The sequence below is a fragment of the Solanum pennellii genome, chromosome 11 (genome assembly GCF_001406875.1).
Source record: "Solanum pennellii chromosome 11, SPENNV200".
Taxonomy (NCBI): Eukaryota; Viridiplantae; Streptophyta; class Magnoliopsida; order Solanales; family Solanaceae; genus Solanum; species Solanum pennellii.
This window is the reverse complement of record NC_028647.1, coordinates 2,644,046-2,665,550: the sequence shown is the minus strand read 5'-3', so window position 1 is coordinate 2,665,550 and position 21,505 is coordinate 2,644,046. Positions and strand designations below refer to the sequence as shown.

Sequence of the window (21,505 nt, the reverse complement as noted above, 5' to 3'; positions counted from 1 at the left end):
CCCACAAGATAATGGCACGTAGGCTGAAAAGGGGTAGAAAATTATTAATATAATAATCAGGAGTATAATAGGACCTTAGTATAGTATAAGTGTGTCTGTGAGATTTTGGGCATAGGTTGAGGGGGTACTTGAACATTATCCCCATTATTAATATAATATATACTATTTATTTAATTTTGGTTTAGTCTGATATGGACCTATTCTAACATATTCCCCCAAAAAAAAAAAAAAGAAAAAAAAGTCTATATATAATCCAAATTAGAAGGAAATTATTTTCCAAAAAAGGCAGCTAGAAATTTATTTCATGTTGAAATTGACCTATACAATATGCAATTATTTTCCCTATAATTTCTACCCCCACTCTTGAATTATTACAAGTTCACACATAAACAGTAAAATCCACTATATTTTATAATTTTTCATGAAAATATAATACTATTCAATAAATATATTTTACCAACTCCAATTATTTATTTCTATAATATGTAACTATAAATTTATTATGATTAAATAATACTAGTAGATAATAAAAAGTGAATATTTTCGGAGAAAGAGTAAAGTGTATGTAGATTTTTTCACTATCTCACGATAGTAGAGATTGTTTTCAAAAGACATCGACTCAGGCGCAATAAATTCAGTGCTTTCAGGGAGTGTACATTGTACGTAGACCTTATCAGTACCTCTTGAAAGTAGAAAAGTCATTTTCGAAAGATATCAACTCAGGTGCTGCAACTTCAAATATAATTTTTTTAAAAACGTTAAAAAAACATAGCAACTACGAAGGGGTCGAGCAAATCCTATTAGAAAGACCAAAGAGCAAAAAAAAAAAACTATTCCTTCCGTCCCATTTTATGTGACATTTTTCGCATTTCGAGATTCAAACAAGTGTATTTTTTACCGTAATTTTTTCACAAATCTTTTTAATATTTTGAATTATCAATTATTGTGACTTATAGTATTCTTTCGTAATTTACAAATATATAAATTTCATTTCCAAAAATTTGAAAATTCCGTACGTAAATGTTCAATCAAAATTAAACTGTTTGATTCTCGAAAAATGAAAAATATCACGTAAAATAAAATAGCAGAGTAATAATGAAATAATCGAAACACAAAATATAGTGTGAAAGTAAGATCTTATTATTGTATTATTTTCATTATTAATCATCATTTATCTGTCAAAATCTACCAAAAATAAAATAAAATTAAGATAAAACTTAATTAAAATTGACTAATAGAAGCTCAACAAATCAATGTTTTCCATTTCATTTATGCTTCACCTGCTTTGTTTTTTTCTTGTGTGAACAAAGAGCTTTGAATTTTCTCTTTGATTCTCAAAATTCATCAAATCTTTGAGCTTGAATTTACCTCAAGAACCCAAAAAACTCATGTTTTTTCTCAGTCAACTCATCAACCAACTGCCAATCCAGCAAGGATTTGTCTAATCATTGCTGTTTGTCCATCTGTGTGTCTCTAAATTTGATTAAAGATACCATTTTTCCATCTGGGTGTCTCTCAATTTGATAAAAAAGTTCCATTTTTCCATCTGGGGTTTGCTCAATTTGGTTAAAGAATCGATTTTTCCAGCTGGGTTTTGCTCAATTTGGTTAAAGAATCGATTTATCCAACTGGGGTTTGCTCAATTTGGTTAAAGAATCGATTTTTGTGCATATGGGTCATCAGAAAGAGGAATTAATCAACGAGCTGACGGAGTTAATCGATGGGGTTTCTGGTTTACCGGAGTGCCGGTCAGTGTCTAAGAGGATGTACAGTAATTTGGTGAGAAGAGTGAAGCTTTTGAGTCCTTTAGTTGAGGATTTGAAAGATAGTGATGGTGTTGAGGTTGGAGATGATGTTGTTCATGGGCTTGAGTTGTTGAGAATTGCTATTATTTCAGGTTTGGAGCTTCTCAAATCTGTAAATGAAGGCAGTAAGATTCTTCAGGTATTGACTTTTGATTTAATTTTTGTCACTGTTGAATGATTTATGATGACAATTGCTTAGGACTAATCAATCTTGGTTGTAGAAAATCAGTTCAGTATCTGTTAAGAGTGAGTTAGAGTATCAGGTTGGTTTCGGAATGGACTCGTGGTTTGCTTATATGGACTTGGATAGTTCTCTCCTCTTGAGCTAGATTTTGGGGTTAAGTTAGGTTTAGGTGTCATATCGTTACATGTTGTTATAGCTAGGTCCAACCCTGTTTGGGTTCTCGATCCATGCTCCTGTTGGTCTTGGGCGTGAAGGGGGTTGTTAGAGTAGGTTTGAGTCCTATATTGATTGTGGAATGGATTGGTGTTTTGTTTATTTGGAATTAAGACAATCCTTTCGTGTTGAGCTAGCTTTTGAGGTTGAGTTAGGTGCAACTTGATGGTTCAAATGAATCATAAGTAGTTGTTTTTTGCACTAGCTTTACACATTGCATGATAGATGCCGTTTGTATGGTATCATCAAGTTCGTTGTGTCTCTGTGCTGAAAATTATCATCATGAATGACATTGTCTCTTACTTCATCTTTCCTAAGGATCACTTGTGTTTTTCGTCTTGCAGGCTTTACAGATCGAGAACATATCATCAAGGTTTCTAAATGTGACAGAGCAAATTGAAGATGCACTACGCCACATTCCTTACAATAAGCTTGATTTATCGGAGGAAGTTCGAGAACAAGTACATCAGCTAGCAATCCTTTTAATGATTATACCTGATGTCCATTCTCTTTTACTGAAACTCTTCATATTGTTTGTTTTTTCTAGATTGAACTTGTGCATGCTCAATTTAAAAGAGCCATAGGAAAGATGGAGTCACCTGATGAGCAACTTGAAAAGGATTTAGCTATGGCACAAAGGGAACAATATCCTGACCCCATGGTTTTCAAACGACTGTCTGAGAAACTGCATCTTAGGACCATAAATGATCTAAAGAAGGAGTCGCTTGCCATCCATGACATGGTCATTTCTAGTGGAGGAGACCCCGAAGAGTGTTTTGAAACAATAGCATACCTCCTAAGAAAGCTAAAGGACTGTGCGATGACAGAGAATCCTGAACTGGATGCCCTTGAGGGTGACAAGAGTTTGATTAAGCACAGATCTCCTGTTATTCCGGATGACTTCCGTTGTCCAATATCACTTGAGTTGATGAAAGATCCTGTTATTGTATCTACCGGACAGGTTAAGTGTCTTTGTTTTCTTGATAGTTCATTTTACCTTGATGGATTAAATTAATTGCTCCTCGTTTTACTGGCTTAAGATTGATTGATGTCTGCTAATTTTTTCATGTGAAGACCTATGAAAGGTCGTGCATCCAAAAATGGCTGGATGCAGGACACAAGACCTGCCCTAAGACTCAGCAGACACTGTTGCACACTGCGTTGACTCCAAACTACGTTCTGAAGAGCCTGATTGCGTTGTGGTGTGAGAGTAATGGTGTTGAGCTGCCTAAAAACCAAGGAACTTGTAGGAATAAAAGGACTGGAGCTGGTGGTTCGGACTGTGACCGTGTTGCTATTGATGCGTTATTACAAAAACTTGCTAATGGTAATCCGGAGCAGCAAAGAGCAGCTGCCGGTGAGCTCCGTTTGCTAGCAAAAAGAAATGCTGATAACAGAGTCTGCATTGCTGGAGCCGGGGCAATTCCTCTACTTGTTGAACTACTATCATCATCAGATTCTCGTACTCAGGAGCATGCTGTCACCGCACTTCTTAACCTATCCATAAATGAAGGTAACAAGGGAACTATCGTAAATGCTGGTGCTATACCTGATATAGTAGATGTACTAAGAAATGGAAGCATGGAAGCAAGGGAAAATGCAGCCGCTACCCTTTTCAGTTTATCAGTAGTTGATGAAAACAAAGTGGCAATAGGAGCAGCCGGTGCTATCCCAGCGCTTATCGATTTGCTCTGTCATGGAACCCCAAGGGGAAAAAAGGACGCTGCCACTGCTATATTCAACCTCTCTATCTATCAAGGGAACAAAGTGAGGGCAGTACGGGCAGGAATTGTTCCACCACTAGTAAGATTACTCAAGGATCCCGGGGGTGGAATGATGGATGAAGCACTTGCGATATTGGCAATACTAGCAAGTCATCAGGAGGGTAAGGCAGCTATTGCTCAGTCTGAGCCACTCCCCGTCTTAGTTCAGGTAATTAGGACAGGTTCTCCTCGTAACCGAGAGAATGCTGCAGCTATTTTGTGGTCTCTATGTACAGGTGATGTACAGAGCTTAAAGATCGTTAGGGAGCTTGGAGCAGAAGAGGTACTGAAGGAACTATCGGAGAATGGTACAGATAGAGCTAAAAGAAAAGCCGGAAGTGTTTTGGAGCTTCTTCAACGAGTCGATCCAGTTGAATCATAACACTAGATTAATCTGTGCTAAGACTCTCTTTTGCAGCTATCAAGAGGAATGTATGAATCTTGAAGGATTAATTCTACCTGAGAACTTCATGGAGGTCAGACAATCCAGTAACTTAACTGTACCGCGATTCTGACACACGAACGGAGAAAGATCCCTTATGAAGTCAGCAATGTTTTTCTCTATATGTATATTTTTCACTTCTTTTTGAAACCTTGGTCCAGGAGCAAAGGCTTGTTTTTTCATGTTAGTGTTTATAGCTGTAATCGATATAATGTTTGTTGTTTATACTTTTCATCTTAGTGTTTGATTATGAAAGCAATGTCACTTCCACTTTTGATGATGAAATGAAGAAAAAAATTTATCACCGTAATGACTTTAGCACTCTTTGATACTATATATATTTATTACCGCGAAAAACTATTTTTCTCGAACATAAGAGAAATAGCCAATAGTCACAAGAGTAGGACCCTAAAATTCAAAAGCTCCAGCTGACTGCCATCTGCTGAACATCTATTTGGACTTTGAATTTTGAAACAAACAAGTAAATTATTGTTTGGTTTCTATGAAATCATCACTTTCTTATACTAAGAATTAAAACGGGGAAAAAGGATAAATATACCTTTAAACTACCGTTAATGGTATGAATATATCTTTTGTCATATTTTTGAAATATTGGTGTTTCTGCCATCCAAAAATCAAAGCATATATACCTTTTATACTAACGGACATACACGTGTCGTGATCTTATCCACCGACCCTATATTTATTAAAATCGGATTGACGGATGAAATTACGTCACGTGTCTCTATTTAGTCTTCCGTTAGAGTGAAGAACATATATGCTCTAATTTTTGGACGGCAAAAATACCAATATCCCTAAAATATGACGGAAAGTATCTCCATATTATTTACAAAAATTCAAGATTATATATATCCTTTTTCCCAATTAAATATCATATCCCAAAAATATTTTAAAAAATTCAAATAAATATGACGCTGAAAATTTATTTGTTGGATGAAATACACTCTAAAAACTAAGAATAGTAGTTGTATTGGTGAGCGCCTCCTCTCGGATTTGAGTCCTGAAAATGAAAAATCTTGCTCAGAACACCTCCTTTTTAATGGAGCTCGTAATGATTTTAACTTAGTCCAAGCTCCAAAACAGACATCAAACATAGATTGAAAAATTAAAAAAAAGAAGAAGCTAGTCTCGATGTCTACTATCTACTAATATACTTGTTCAAATTATACTATAATAATTACGTGATAACAGCTTATAATAATAATTAGCAATAAATATAATACTAAATCGATAGAAAGATCATACAAGACCACCTTTATTGAAATTATATTCCAATATTTTTTTAATAATAATCTAAATCAATCAAACACACATATCATGAGCAACTAAATTAATTAAAAGAAGTACAAATTTGTTTGAAACAAAAAAAATCGAAGGATCACAAGATACTTGAGTCAAGGGGGTGAAAAGGCATTAATGAAAACTACGAGGTTGAAAAATTCAATAGTATTAAAGTATCACATAAATCACCGAAAATCAAACTAAATCAAAATAATTATGAAAATTCAAATCTGCATCGTTAAAAACACTCATTTATCTAACGGCAAATTAAGCTTTTAAATTCTCACATACAATGACATATTCAACACTTTTTCCGACTTTTAATTAATAGCTCGATACTGATACAATAGCTTGAGACCACTTACGTTGTCATATGACAGATCAGAAATATATATATAAATTTAGTTAATTACGTAAAAAGTATATTATAAAACTTTCAATAATTTAAATACAAAATTAATAGTTTCATATTAAATTCAAAAATATTTTCAGTATATATTTTTTAAAAAATACCGAATCGAATATCGAACGTCATCCCAGAAAGTGGGTGTATGTGTCACGAGCCCATGCTTCGTCTGCGCGGCAGCCTGGGAGAGGGTTGACCCAGTAATGCTCCATCTTCTTCCCATAACATATATTTTAAATGACTTTTATGCCCTTTATTATATTCTCTCCGTCCAGAATTGTTTGTCGTGTTGCGATTATCGAAAGTTAATTTGACTAATTTTTAAAGGTAAATTAGATCATATTAATTCGATATTTTAAACAAAAAAATTAGATATTCTAAAACTATATGAAAAGTACTATAAATTATAATTTTTGCATATTAATATGATAAATAAATACATCTTAAAATATTAATCAAAATTTTTATAATTTAACTCTAAAAATAGAAATCATGACAAACAATATCGGACGGAGAGAGTACCATGTAATGACAAAATTGGTCCATCATGGACAATATTTGTTTTTTTTCTTTCTATTTTAACATTATCCTATAGAATAATAAATAAAATAAAGGAATAGAAAGGATTTCAAAATAAGAAGGTTTGATCAAAGTTAGATTCGATTTCATTTTAAAAATTATCGATTTGACTATTCGATTATTAGCTAGTAGATAAGATAAATTGTTAAGAAATCGTAAAGACATTGATTAGAATATTGATCGTCATTATGATTATGCATGAAAATTTTCTTTTATTGAAAATAACTCACAAATATAAAAGGAACCAACTCAGTTTCGTATTACTTCCACAATTTGAATAGTAAAACATATTGAACCTACGAGATTTTCTTCAACTATTATCGGTTAACACATTAAAAAAGTTTCAAGTTATTACGAAGATGATAACTCGATAAAAAATAAAATTACAGTAACTATCAAACTGTCAAATTAATAATTTATAATAACATTTTTATCGATTCGAATTTTAATGAGTTCGGTTAAACTTTGAACTCCCCTGAGATTATTAATCTAATATTGACAAAAATCTTTTATAATTTCTCTATGTTTATATTTTATTTATATTTATATTTTTATATAAATAAAATAGAAAGAATCTTAACATTACCAAAAATTGTAAAATTTAACAAATTTAGACATGAGGGTATTTTAGTCATTTGAGAGGGTACATATATATATTTTTCGATTCCCAATGCAACTTTTTTAAAATAATAAAAACAATTCAATCTTCAAAAAAAACTAATTACCTCCATCTTCGGTTCTTCTACCTACACCACCGTATGGCCACCTTAATTCGCCTCCGTCGTCTCGGCGCTATCGCCGCCGTTGCCGGCGGAGCATACACAATTGTACGGCAGCCTTCATTCTCCTCAAACGATCGCGGAGACAAGTTAAGCGCACTCGATACTTTTCGCCGGAAAATTTCTGATCCTTTCGCCGTCGTACCACCACGGAATACTCAGGAAGCGGCTTTGATCGGGTCTACTTCGGCTAATCCTCTTGATATCCTTGTTGTTGGAGGCGGTGCTACCGGTTGCGGTGTTGCACTTGATGCTGCGACGCGAGGACTCCGGGTTGGATTGGTTGAGCGAGAGGATTTCGCATCTGGTACTTCTTCAAGGTCTACTAAGCTAATTCATGGAGGTTAGTTAGAATTTAAATTTTTCATCAGTTTTTGTGTATGTACGATAGGTGGTTTTGGTATAACTGGCTTCATGTTAATTTAATGCATTGAAGTAAAAGAATGATCACATCCAGCTGTGAGAAATAGTCAAATTAGAGGAATTTTTTTTATGGATATAGTTTATTGGAACTGAACTGTGATTGAGGTGCAGTGGTAGTAAGATAAGCAAATTGTCTTTTTAGACAAGGGATTGTGGTGGAAGGTGGCAAGTATCCCGTGGAATTAGTCGAGGACACCACGTTCATGAAAAAAGATATCTTAGGGATTGAGGAGTGTGTTGAGCATTATTTTCCCTTTTATGCAAGTGGACATAGTTTCAGAACTATATACTAGATGGAACTTTAAAATTGGGAATCTTGTAGCAGCATTAGTTTTGGGACACTATATTTGTCGTACCCTATATATGCTTGTTAGTGGCACTAATAACAAGTTCAAAATGAAATCTTTAAATTGAGTTAGTCTGGTGTACGAAAACTTTCCTTTAAAATCTTTTTGTCATTGTTGTTTAGTCATAAAGAAAAGGAATTTTTTTGTCTATGTTTCTAAAACTCTGGGAGCGAGCCTTGATGAGGAGGGATCTTGATGTTAGGAACATTGTTACTCAAGGCACTATTTTTGTGTGTGACTGAGTTGGCAATGTCACAGCAATTTCGGATTGAAGAGAAAGGCCTTGTGAGAGAATAATTGAAGTATTAGAAAGCTTCTTATCATTTTAGAATCTCAAGAGTTTTAGCAGAAGTAAAACTAAAATCCTCAATTTATTATGCTCAATAATTACTTGGCTGCGATGATTTCTTAATATTTAATCCAAGTGATTATGCCTCCCATTTCATTCCTAAGGGAATCGATCTTGTTGTTTTTGGGCTTCTTGTATAGATATCATCAAAATCAAAGTCATCGCGAATTTTAATAGTCAATATTTTAACAATATCATACCATGGTGGTGGCAAAATTTTGTTCTTAGTATGCAACTGGATCAACACAATCATCTACAGAACTATCCCAACCATCTATACACAAGGGCATTTCCTCTTTTAAGAAATCAAATATGTTGCAATCCCAAACTAATTGGGGATAACTATAGCAATCATCTGGATCCACACAGAAAAAGCAGACGATTGAAACAAAAAGACCTTTTGCTGTTCTGGATCAATCTTTTTACCCAATAAACGCACAATAGTGTGATTTCTGCTACTCTGCAGGTAGCGAACCATATTAGAGCTTTAGAGAGATACCAAATCTATGGCCCAAACTTAGAATGCAAACAGCAAAAAATAATTGGGATATAGCTTTTCTTTTATTTCCTTCTCAGCTACCCTTAAATCCTTAGATAAAATCCCCTTTAACTATCCTCTATATGTGTCTACTGAATGCCTCTCGTATGAAAAGAAACAGTGACAATATAAAGGGTCTCCAGCTACCCCCCTTGAAGGAGCTTAACCACTAAAGAAACCTCATGGAGTAGTATTGGATAAGATGGAAATTTCATAGTACCGGATGAAATATTTCACCATGATGGTTCATTTTCCATGTGCTCCCTCTTTGTTGATGCTCCATTCTCACAAATATCTAGATTAGAAACTTCAGATAAATGATCCGTTAGCTTCCGAGGTATCCAAGTTGCATGATAATCCTTACTCTATGCTTCTTAATATTAAACCCATGGCTCAACTGCACTGCATAACTCATGCCTCACGCAGGATAATCTCTCCAAAAAGAAATTCCAGCTTTCTAACCGATGCTATTTCAGCCACAAGCACACAGAAAGTGTCAACCACTTCTTACTGCACTGCCAGCTGCCTCGGACATCTGAAATATGTTTTGTTGCTTTTTTGGTCTTTCCTGGGTCATGCGTTTCTCTGTTAGGGATGCTCTTGAAAGTTGGAGTTCACGGGAAGTTGATAAAGTCATCAAGAGTATGTCGATGATGATCCCTGGTGCTATCTTTTGGTGTTTATGGATAGAGAGGAACAAAAGATGTTTTGACGGAATTTCAACTTCTAGAAATCTTTATTCGAGGCAGATGTCTAGTTTTCTTTCTTAGTTGGTCCAAATTGACCCCTGTAAATAATTTAGAACTCTTCTTGGATTTTGTTAGCTCTATTGTTCAGAAAGAGGCTACAAATCCTTTTTTTGTGAGCTTAACTGATCTATCCTTGTAAAGCTTGCATCTTCTTGATGCCTTTAAATGAATCTACTTCATCAAAAAAATTGCTATCAGTATAGCATCAAGGTTTCATCTTCTTTATTCAAAGGCATTCTGAAATGTAATATGGGATTACCCATCATCTTTAAGTCTCCCTGCCAATACATTTGCTTTTACTTTGTATGTACTCCAGAACAAACTCATAGGCCAAAAATCTCGATGTATCCTTTGCTCTGGATTGTCTTTGGGATAGGTTCAATGAAAGAACAGTCAAGACTCTTTTCAAATTACACTGCTTGGTATAAGATGCTTCAAACATTTATCGATGCCGCAGGACAATGTCTGTAAAACCTTTGCCATAGGTGCTGTGTCTCCACGCAATTTTTCATTAGTCATTACCCATTAGCCCTTTAGAAATCCTAACACTAGCAGATTAATAGGTCTGCATCTCGACCAGGGAATTTGGAGAAGGCCAAAAAAAAAAAAAGAAGAAAGTTAAGATACTCACATAAAATTATATTATTTGTCTTCTATAAGAGCACTCCTAAGATTTAAAATGCTATATCCAGTGCTCGACAGGCTAAATTGTTATATTTTGTACTAACTGCTACCTTAAAAGCTTAGTGGTTGAGAATGGAGCACTTTACCCTTAAAATGATGTGAAGAACTGCACTGAGAAATTTTAGAGTATCCCTTTTGATTTCTTCATTGAGGCACCTCCATTTCAATTTATTTGTCTTTGTTCCTTTTTTATTCCTTTAAAAAAGAACGCCTCTTTCCATTTTTAGTAACTCTTTAATTCTAATTTTAGATATGACATGTTTAAGACCACGGTCTTAAAGAGGTTTTTGATACATTCTACCTATCTTTCATTTAAGACCACAAGATTCAAAAGTCTTCTTTACTTTCTTAAATTGTGTGTCAAGTCAAAACAGGCAATCAAATTGAAATGGAGGGAGTAGTTAGATATTTGCTTGAAGCTTTCCTTCATTTGTCACAGTTATCTTCTTTTATCTAAGACGTGCAAACTGCTTATACTAAGATTCTTGTTTCAGGAGTTCGCTATTTGGAGAAAGCAGTTTTCAACTTGGATTATGGGCAGTTAAAGCTAGTTTTCCATGCCCTTGAGGAGCGTAAACAGCTCATTGAAAATGCTCCACACCTTTGTCGTGCTTTACCGTGCATGACTCCGTGCTTTGATTGGTTTGACGCGATCTACTACTGGGCTGGCCTGAAAATGTATGATTTGGTTGCAGGGCGACACCTACTGCATTTGTCTAGGTATTATACTGCACAAGAGTCTGTTGAATTGTTTCCTACCCTCGCACGAAATGGTAAAGATAAAAATCTGAAGGGAACTGTGGTATATTACGATGGACAAATGAATGACTCACGCGTCAATGTTGCATTAGCATGCTCTGCTGCTTTGGCTGGTGCAGCTGTGCTTAACCATGCAGAAGTTGTATCCCTTCTCAAAGATGAGGGTGATGGTAGAATAATTGGTGCACGTATTCGGAATAACTTGTCAGGTACTTCATGAATTTTATTGTAAAATTTGTGTTCCTACTCAGTTCCGTGGTTAAAGTTAGCTTGTAATCCTGGTGGAACGATTAAGGTTGATAAAAAGAGTTCCAATATCTTGATTTGTGAAAAACTTATAGTTTCACTGTGCATAAAGCAATAAACATTTGAACAGATTAGGTGCTGACACTTCAGCTTCCATTTCCTTGGAAGGGGATGGGTGACCATAAAAGATATCATGTGCTGTATCACTTGCTCCTAGAAGTCCCATTATATATCTCCGTGTATGTACAATTATCTCCATGGATGTGTTCCACCCATTGTGGATTATAAGTGCCCCACCTCATCATTCTTTTGATGATGATTTTTTGTGAATACAAAGTTACTCCTCAAAAAAAAATGTATGTACAATTATCTATTTTGCTTGTCTTTGAACCTTTGTCATTTCTTCGAAATGTTTGTCAGTGACATGCAGGATCTTTTTAAGTGTAGTGATTTCCGAGGTTTTGAAAATTTTGAACTTTCTCTTAAAATATTTTTGTTTTGGTCCACGGCTGGACTTATGAGTGAAGAGGCTGTTCTAGTATCAAAGATTGGTAATTGATTACCAACCACATAACCAGATGCTCCTGACATAATTTTTACAAGTTGCTTGGCTTAGAGTTATCATGTTTCAAGATATGTATCTGGTCTTATTTGAATTTTCTTGCCATATTTTCGTGGAGTCAAAATATTTGCGTAGAGGTGTTATTGACAAACATTCCAGAATTGGCATAAATCTTTTCGAGTTGGGTGGGAATATCAACTTTAAACAACCATTTGATCCAACAAAGGCAAGTCACTCTGGCATGAATCTCTGTTCAACTTTTAGACAATTGGAAAATGCTTTGAGTACTATTTATTAATTTCTCCTTTAATCGTTTGCTCCTTTAGTTCATGTTCAGTTATCTGCCTCTAAGTTCTCACTCCTTTTCTGACAGGGAAGGAGTTTGATGCATATGCAAAAGTTGTTGTTAACGCTGCCGGGCCTTTTTGTGATTCTGTAAGGATGTTAGCTGATAAAGATGCAAAACCCATGATTTGTCCCAGTAGTGGTGTACATATTATACTTCCTGATTACTATTCTCCAGACGGGATGGGCTTGATTGTCCCTAAAACTAAGGATGGTCGAGTGGTCTTTATGCTTCCATGGTTGGGCAGAACAGTAGCTGGTACCACTGATTCAAACACCAGCATAACGATGTTGCCAGAACCTCATGAGAATGAGATCGAATTCATTTTGGATGCCATCTCTGATTATCTTAATGTTAAGGTGTGTTGATTTCTAGCAATCCTGACTTTTATTGTTTTTCTTTTAATACCATAGAGTGCCTCTAATATAAATCCCTGTAAGTCAAATATTTATATAATCATTATTCCTCATTAGGCATCTGAAAAAAAGGTCTATATTGTAACCAACTTTTGCCTCTTGATCTCTGTTTTGGTTTGATATCGAATTCAAATGTTACTATCCTGATCAATAGCATATTTCTCTATCACTTTTAGCTGAGCTAACTATAATCCCATAATTGGTTTTTATGCTTTTTCATTGGATGGAGTCGATGTAAAGAAGCTGAAATTTCTTAAGTTTTTGGATTAAGGTGAAATTTATTACGCTATTCCAGTAAATGTGTAGGAGATTCAGTATACTACCTTTTAGCCATTTAGTGGCTTCCAGGTTATATATTGGATTATTGACTAAACAATCAGTTAAGTCAGAATTGGATGTAAATTGTTCTTATAGAAAAAGTCAAGAGTTTGATGTATAGTATCAAGTGCATAAATAGATCATGGACCATTTCCCACAAGGGATCTAGTATTGCATCACTGCTATCCAACGTGTTCCATATGTAGACTTTTTTACTGTATATGTTTGATGTAGATTATGTAATAGCATTGAAAAATCTTCTTGTTATCTAAACTATATTGCATAAAGAATGACTTGCCAATTTCATATTTGATAAAACAAATATATGTGCTCTTTCTTATGTGAGGCAAATTGTAAATCTCACAAGTAGATTGCAGTACTACTATGAGATGGTATTAGTACGACTGCTGTGGTCAAACTTTACTATGCGCATCTGGTGAAGCATTTCAACTGACAACAGTGGATGATGGCGTCTCTTGATTTTATTGTTTGATTCCAAAATTTCTTCCTGGAAGCTGAGCTTTAAGTCCCTTGGAGTAATGTGTAGGCTTGTCATTCATATTTTTTTTTGTTAAAGATTGTATTGACAAAATGAGGAAAACTTAGTGACTAAAATCAAAAACTCCAGCGATATAGTAGCCAACAAATTGTGTGAGGACCCAGAAATCTTAAGAGGAGAATGTTTGACCCTATGAAATATTGAGAGAGATGGGGCAGAGAAAGCTCAAAGCAAAATAAGAGAGAAGAAAAAGGCCTTTGTGAATGACATGAACTTAAAAGGTATAACTTGAACTTCTTGATAGTTAGAAAGCTCCATCCTTTTGTTCATGAGTCATAGGAGCTTTGCTTTTTAGTAGATATGTCTGTGTTGACACTCTCGATGATTAGGGGGGTACATTTCCTACGTACACAGGCACGCTCGATACTTGAATCGTAATATCTCAGTAGCTTATGGATTTATTTCTTGTTCAGTGAGCAGCATCGAAGTTGTCAATACAGTGAGCGTGTTTGTCATGCACAGTTATTGCTATAACAGTTTACTTATTTTTTCATTTAGTATTTGTAAGATGGCTACAACCTGTATTTGACTGTTTAGTTTCCCTATTTTCCTGGAGGCAACAGTTTCCCTATTTCCCTGGAGGCAACCAAAACTCCAGTTTAAATAGTTTTTCTTGTTTACATGTCACCTATAGTGTCCTTGTCTATCGAGAATGATGTTAGATTTCAAATTTAGGTACGGCGTACTGATGTTCTATCTGCTTGGAGTGGTATCCGCCCTCTAGCAATTGATCCCAAGGCAAGTAGTACGGCGAGCATCTCCAGAGATCATGTTGTCACTGAAGAACATCCTGGTTTGGTTACAATTACTGGTGGAAAATGGACTACGTATAGAAGGTAACTTATAATATCTGAACTAATGGGTAATGCTAGTTGTCTTGTGAGATGAGGAGTCGTTTCCTGTTTGCTTAGAAAGCAGCCCCAAGTTGTTTTTTAGTGGTGTAATTCGTTGAATATGGAAAGAAGCTTGGGCTACTTTATATAGAAGAACCATAGAGGGTGCTTTTTGTTTCAGAAACAGTGGGTCAACCTTTTTTCCTTTGGGTGCCCTCATTTCAGCTTTTGTGAATTGCAATTTGAACCATAGTCTTTTCTCCTCTAAATTCGGAAACTTGTTTCTTTTCTTCAATAAAAGACACTACTAGGAGATATATTTTGTAACATTGGAAGACGTTTAGTAGGTTTAATAAACTTTTTATAGAATATAATAGTTTTTTACACATTGGTGTAAATTGTAAAATCCATGATATCAATTTGATTTGTATATAAAAAATATCCACCCATATGAAAGCCTCAAAAAAAGTTTCGTAAGTATAATTATACTCTCTAAAAGACAACTAAAATCATTTTCCACAAAACTGAATCTGAAAAAAAACTGTCTTCTGGAAAAATGCCAATAAATACATTTATTGCAAAGACAAAAAAAAAGGTTCTAAATCCAAACACAATTTAAAATGGAACACCTCCTAATCTCTCTCTTCAAGGCAGACTGACTGGGCTAGCTGTTCTTGGTCTTTCATACTCCTTTTATCTTAGAAGCTTTCCTTTAAATGGCTTAACACATAGGTCAATGTGCGAGGTTGTAAGGTGAAAGTCAGTCCATGGTCTGGTTATCTTGTGTATGTCCATCTCCAAAGTTTTTTGGTCTCCTTTATTAAAATGTTGAAGTTGTCTCATTTCAGCATGGCAGAAGATGCGGTTGATGCGGCTATAAAATCTGGAAAATTGAACCCAGCAAATAAATGCTTGACATACAACCTACAACTCGTAGGTGCAGATGGATGGGATCTTGCATCTTTTACGGTACTTTCTCAACAATATGTCCGCATGAAAAGGTCTCATGCAGGGAAGATTGTTCCAGGAGCGATGGACACAGCTGCCGCTAAACATCTATCTCATGCATATGGTGCGATGGCTGAACGAGTGGCTGCTATTGCTCAGGTTCGCTTCCTTCTTAGTTCCAATTGTTCCTTTTTCTTCTGGTACTTTGGCTATATGTCTTCATACTAACCTTAATGCATTTTTATGTCAAGTGCTTCCTAAGGTAGCTCATTGTTAATACAATCTACTCTATAATTCATGAACAGAAAAAAAAATAAACAATAGAAACATGCTTGCTGATTTATATACTTGTTTAAAGTAGTTTTTTGTAATTGCTGATATCTGCAAGCTTCTTTTATTGTTTTTTTGCTTAGTTATTGTAGATTGCATAAATCCCAGTTTCTGGGAATTAACAAAGAACCAAGTATTTCTATTGTCATTGACTGATATGTACGGGTCTCCAAGCTTTGAATAGAATCAGGGATGTGTCTATTCATGAATGTAAATTTGAGGAGGAATATCTGAGTCACTCCGAACTTGAAATTCATTATTTCGGAGGAGCATATTAACTTTGAATCAATATTCATTCTCATTAACACTTGCATGTGGAGTAGATTTTGATTTTTGATATAAGCTTCCATGTTATGAAAGAGTCATGGCAGTAACACTCTGGAGTAAGAACTTTTGCTGTTTGAGAAGCCTGTACCGTCAATAGGAACCAGAACTTGTTGAATAGTTAATGCATGATCGACTGAACATGCTAGCTTAAAAATCCTTCTCAATAATTTATCAAGCACATTTTGAAAATACTTTAGGAAAATGTACACGAATTCACAGGCCCTCGATATGATTTTAGGATTCTTCCAAGGTGAGTGTCATGGAAGATATTTTTTAACCTTGAAAAAAGTAATCCTGAGAACTTGTTCATCTAAGTTGTTCCAAGAAGTTATTGCAAAATATTTTTTCAATTTTACCCTGTGCGCACCCAAAGGATAGCTGTGGGTTTTCCTTGTCAGTAAAAAAAACTTTTTTTTCATAATGTGCTTTGAATGCTTGCCTTCTTTTTAAAATTGAGTGTCTTTCAAAGAAAAGTTCCTTTTCTGCACTCAAAATGCTCAGAAATGTTCGGACACACTTCTTCTTTTTGCACAATTTATTGCCAAAAAGAGTTTTTTCCAAGTACTTCATCCTAAAGTTGTTCAACCCCGGGGCCTTAATGTTTCACTTCGGAGTCATTTAGTAGAAAAAGCTATTTTCTGGCATTTTCATGTCCACGCCAGATTAATTTGATTGATCTGAATTACAGAATGAAAATCTGGGAAAACGACTGGCTCATGGATACCCTTTCTTGGAAGCTGAGGTTGCATACTGTGCTCGGGAAGAATACTGTGAATCCGCTGTAGATTTTGTAGCTAGAAGATGTCGTCTTGCCTTCCTCGATACTGATGCTGCACAACGTGCACTGCCACGAATAATAGAGATACTGGCTGAAGAGCACAAATGGGACAAGTCAAGGCAGAAACAAGAACTGCACAAGGGAAAACAATTCTTAGAAACTTTCAAGTCATCAAAAAATGCAGAATTCCATGATGGGAAGCATTAGTAAGTTATTCAATCCGATACGAAACACTTTCTTCTATAGTCAGATCTCCCGTTTCTCACATTTTACTCGCTCATTGTTCTAGGTTCGATAAAGCTGTATATCAATCTTCAAGGTGCGTAGTTCTGCTTTTACATTCTTCCACGTTACTCTTATTACCTACGAGTGACGAAAATACCACACATACCTTTTTCATGAATGCATTTCATATGGATTAAAGCTCTGCAGAATTGACTTATTTTGTCAAAGTTTCTTAGCAACAGTTCAATTTTTTCATATCAATGATCATTTCTCTTGATCATCCTATAGTTATTGGATTATGTCTAGGGCATGAAATTTAGCCCCTCTGATGTAATAATTACTACGTTAATTAAGTATAGATTAATGTTATTTCTGTCGATTTCGACTAGTTCAGGACTGAGGCATAGTTGTTATATTTATTGAAAGTTTATTTATTTCATGTTGCTAGTGAAAGTTCATTACAATTTTTAAATTATAATCAACTCAATAGATTTGTTATGTAGCAAATTTACTTAGGTTTGATGCTTTTTTATTATAATAAAATGGTTTCATCATATATTTATAGGCCAATTAATGAATCGAAAGGTTCTAATATTATTCCTTTTTTATTATTATATACCAGAATTCACTAACTAAAAATTTCTATTTAAACAATTTTTTATCACTATTATATCAAGTAAAAATTAAAGCCATTTTAAAAAAAGTAATATCACATAGTTGAGCTTCATGAAATATTTTCTAATTGTGGTTTCTCAATTAAATTATTAATTTTGGTTAATCACGAGAGATAATATAAAAAAATTTGACTTTAAATTTCAATTTCACGTAAATATTTCTATTATACATTTATCTGTGTAAAAAGAAAGAAATAGCTTACTTTCACACATATAACATAGAAATACATTAATTAATTTTTCATTTATTGTCATCACTGTTTAATCAAACTTTAGGAAAAAATAATGTAAAGAATTTTGTAATGATAAAAAAAAAATAGACTTTGTGCAGTTAGATAAAGCATATAATAGGCCAAATGCATAATTTCTTGTCAATTCTTTTATATATATGTTAAAAAAAAAGTGTTATCAATAAAGATCGTTAAAATTTTTACGGACATGAGTTAAAATTTAGCCTCCGAGATGGAATATTTTTCATATCTATATATATCATTTATCGTTGATCAACTAGTTGAGGATGTACGGAAACTAGATTGTTTTTGAAGTCTTGAACAATGATAATTGCAATGTCTATTATTATTGTGATGGATTGGGAATTATTAGGGTTTATGTTGATTTTTTGAACTATTAATTGTACTTCCCATTCCAAAATTTTCAGTAATAAATTTGAGAATAAATTTTGATTCATCTAGTGGTGTTTATAAGATTTTCAAGATTTTCAGGACAAAAATAAAGGTCTCTAATTACGTACTGTAACGATATGGCACCTGAGCCTAAGTCTATTCCAAAAGCTAGTTCATGAGTGGGGAATTGTTCAAGTACATATGGGCAGATCATCAGTAAATTTCCCAACTAATGTGAAACTTTTACCCACTCTAACATCCTCTTCATGTCCAGACCTAATGGAGTGTGGACCAGGAGCCCAAACGAAAATGAACCTAGCTCTAATACCACAGAAAAAATACGGCACCCGAGCATAACTCAACCACAGAAGCTAATTCGTGAGGAAAGGATTGTCCAAATCCATATAAGCACACCATCAGTCCATTCCTCAACAATGTAAAACTTTTACCTACTCTAATACGTATCTAGTGAAATCATGTTGAGAAGTGGTTCTCGGAGTGCGGATCACCCAAAAATCTGTGGACTATGGCATAGGAAAATCGGTAAAATAGGGGGTTTACCTGCTTCGGGGCTCGTTTGACCTTCAAAATGAGTCGTACTGGCTCCATAGATAACATCTTAATGGACGTCCATGAAAATTTTATCGAAATTTTAGATCACCGAAAATCCATAGACTATAGCACATGAAAATCGACAAAATGGAGTATACCTGCTTTGAGGCTCGTTTGATCTTAAAAATGGGTTGTTTTGGCCGTGAGGGCCAACTGAATCCATAGCTTACGTCTTAACGGACATCCACAAAAAAAGATGGACAAAAAAGACGTCAGAGTTCCAGATCACCAAAAATCAATGGACTATAGCACACGAAAATCAGTAAATAGAGGGTTTACTTGTTTCAGGACTCGTTTGATCTTCAAAATGGGTCGTTTTGGCCGTCAGAGCCAACTGGATCCATAGCTAACGTCTTAACGGACATCCACCAAAATTTTAGGCAAAAAAAAGTCATAATTTTGGATTACCAAAAATATTTGTGGACTGTAACACACGAAAATCGATAAAATAAAGGATTTACCTACTCTGGGGCTCGTTTGACCTTCAAAATGGTCCATTTTGACCGTAAGGGCCAAGTGGCTCTATAGATAATGTCTTAACAGACGTCCATAAAAAATTAGGGCAAGAAAAACATTAGAAACTCGGATCACCAAATATCCATGACTACACAAAAATTGGTAAAATAGGGTATACCTGCTCTGGAGATAGCTTGAACCTCTTAACGGACGTCCATGAAAGATTTGTGCAAAAAAGACGACGAAATTCCAGATCACCAAAAATTCATGGACTATAGCACATGAAAATCGGTAAAAAGGGGGATTTACTTGCTTCACGACTCGTTTGATCATCAAAAGGGTTGTTTTGGCTAGGGGTGGGCATAAAAACCGGAAAACCGAAACACCGAACCGAAATTTTTCAGAATTTCGGTTTCGGTATTTCGGTTTTCGGTTCGGTATTCGGTACGCAATTTACAAAAACCGAAAACCGAAAAAACCGAAAAAAAAAAACCAAACCGAACCGAAATACCGAATGCCCACCCCTAGTTTTGGCCGTCAGGGGCAATTGACTCCAAATCTAACGTCTTAATGGACGTTCACAAAAAATTTGGGCAAAAAAACGTCATAATTCTGGATCACCAAAAAAAATCGTGGACTATAGCACACAAAAATCGATAAAATAAGGGGTTTACTTGCTACGGGGCTAATTTGACCTTCAATATGGTTCATTTTTGCTCTCAAGGCCAATTGACTCTAAATATAAGATCTTAGCGGACATCGATGTAAAATTTAGCAAAAAAGACATCGGAACTCCAAATCATCAAAAATCCATGGACTAGTACACGAAAATCGGCAAAATCAGGTATACCTGCTTCAGGGCTCGTTTGACCTTTAAAGAGGCTTGTTTTGGCCGTTAGGGCCAACTGGTTCCATAGGTAACGTCTTAACAGACGCTCACGAAAAATTTGGCAAAAAAGACGTCAAAATTCCATATTACCAAAAATCCATGGACTATAGCACAAGCAAATCGGTAAAATGGGGGGTTTACCGGTTTTGGGGTTCGTTTGACCATCAAAATGGATCATTTTGGTCGCCAGAGACAATTGACTCTATATCTAACGTCTTAATGGACATCCAAAAAAAAATTTGGACAAAAAAGACGTTGAAATTATGGATAACTAAAATCGATCGTGAACTATTATAATACACGAAAATCAGCAAAATGGGGTATACCTGCTTCGAGGCTCGTTTAACCTTGAAAATGGCTGTTTTGGCCATATGGGTCAACTGGCTCCATAGACAACGTCTTAACGGACGTTCACGAAAAATTTGGACAAAAAAGACGTTGGAATTCCGGATCACCAAAGATCCATGGACTATAGCACATGAAAAACAGTAAAATGAAGAGTTTTACTTGCTTAGGACTCGTTAACCTTCAAAATGGGTCATTTTGGTCCTCAGGGTCAACTGTCTCCACAGTAACGTCTTAACAGAAGTCCATAAAAAATTTGGGCAAAAAAAAAACGTCGAGATTCTAGATCACCAAAAAAGATCATGGATTATAGCTCACGAAAATCGGTAAAATGAGGGATATATTTGCTTCGGGACTCGTTTGACCTTCTAAATGGTCCATTTTAGCCGTCAGGGCCAACTGACTCCAGAGATAACACCTTAACCGACATCGATGAAAATTTTGAATAAAAAAGACTTCAAAATTTGAAATCACCAAAAATCCATGACTATATATACAAAAATTGACAAAATGGGATATTTAGCTTCACGAATATTATTAATACGTTCGAGAATTATTTAGCTTAATAATCTCCAAATAAAATGTAGAATTATTAACTATTTTTCCTATTTGTGCATTTCCTATCATCTTCAAAAACCTTCACAAAACCTTATCAGAATAATCACCGGCGATGGCGGCGATGGCGGCCGCCGTAGC

At 35.0% G+C, this 21,505-nt stretch overlaps 3 protein-coding genes across 5 annotated transcripts in view; all 3 read left to right on the top strand.

Annotated features, from left to right (window-relative positions):
* Nucleotides 1-1,286: 1,286 nt before the first annotated feature.
* On the top strand, nucleotides 1,287-4,717 carry LOC107005019 (U-box domain-containing protein 14). Its single transcript, XM_015203475.2, has 4 exons — nucleotides 1,287-1,944; nucleotides 2,547-2,663; nucleotides 2,750-3,163; nucleotides 3,277-4,717. Exons 1-4 carry the CDS (start codon nucleotides 1,672-1,674, stop codon nucleotides 4,345-4,347), a joined length of 1,875 nt encoding a protein of 624 aa, XP_015058961.1. The 5' UTR covers nucleotides 1,287-1,671; the 3' UTR covers nucleotides 4,348-4,717.
* Nucleotides 4,718-7,452: 2,735 nt separating this feature from the next.
* On the top strand, nucleotides 7,453-17,192 carry LOC107004654 (glycerol-3-phosphate dehydrogenase SDP6, mitochondrial). The gene is made up of 6 exons (XM_015202946.1): nucleotides 7,453-7,816; nucleotides 11,058-11,531; nucleotides 12,504-12,835; nucleotides 14,445-14,605; nucleotides 15,451-15,709; nucleotides 16,896-17,192. Exons 1-6 carry the CDS (start codon nucleotides 7,453-7,455, stop codon nucleotides 17,190-17,192), a joined length of 1,887 nt encoding a protein of 628 aa, XP_015058432.1.
* A 4,155-nt stretch (nucleotides 17,193-21,347) lies between these two features.
* The window catches only part of LOC107004655 (putative ribosomal large subunit pseudouridine synthase SVR1, chloroplastic), a 5,779-nt gene continuing 5,621 nt past the window's right edge, over nucleotides 21,348-21,505 (top strand). For 2 of the 3 annotated variants that reach the window (XM_027912890.1, XM_015202947.2), the window contains exon 1: nucleotides 21,348-21,495. In XM_027912890.1, coding sequence (XP_027768691.1) covers nucleotides 21,480-21,495 — 16 coding nt within the window. In that variant the 5' untranslated portion in view covers nucleotides 21,348-21,479. The remainder of the gene's footprint in view (nucleotides 21,496-21,505) is intronic. The other variant, XM_027912889.1, reaches the window with a different exon arrangement.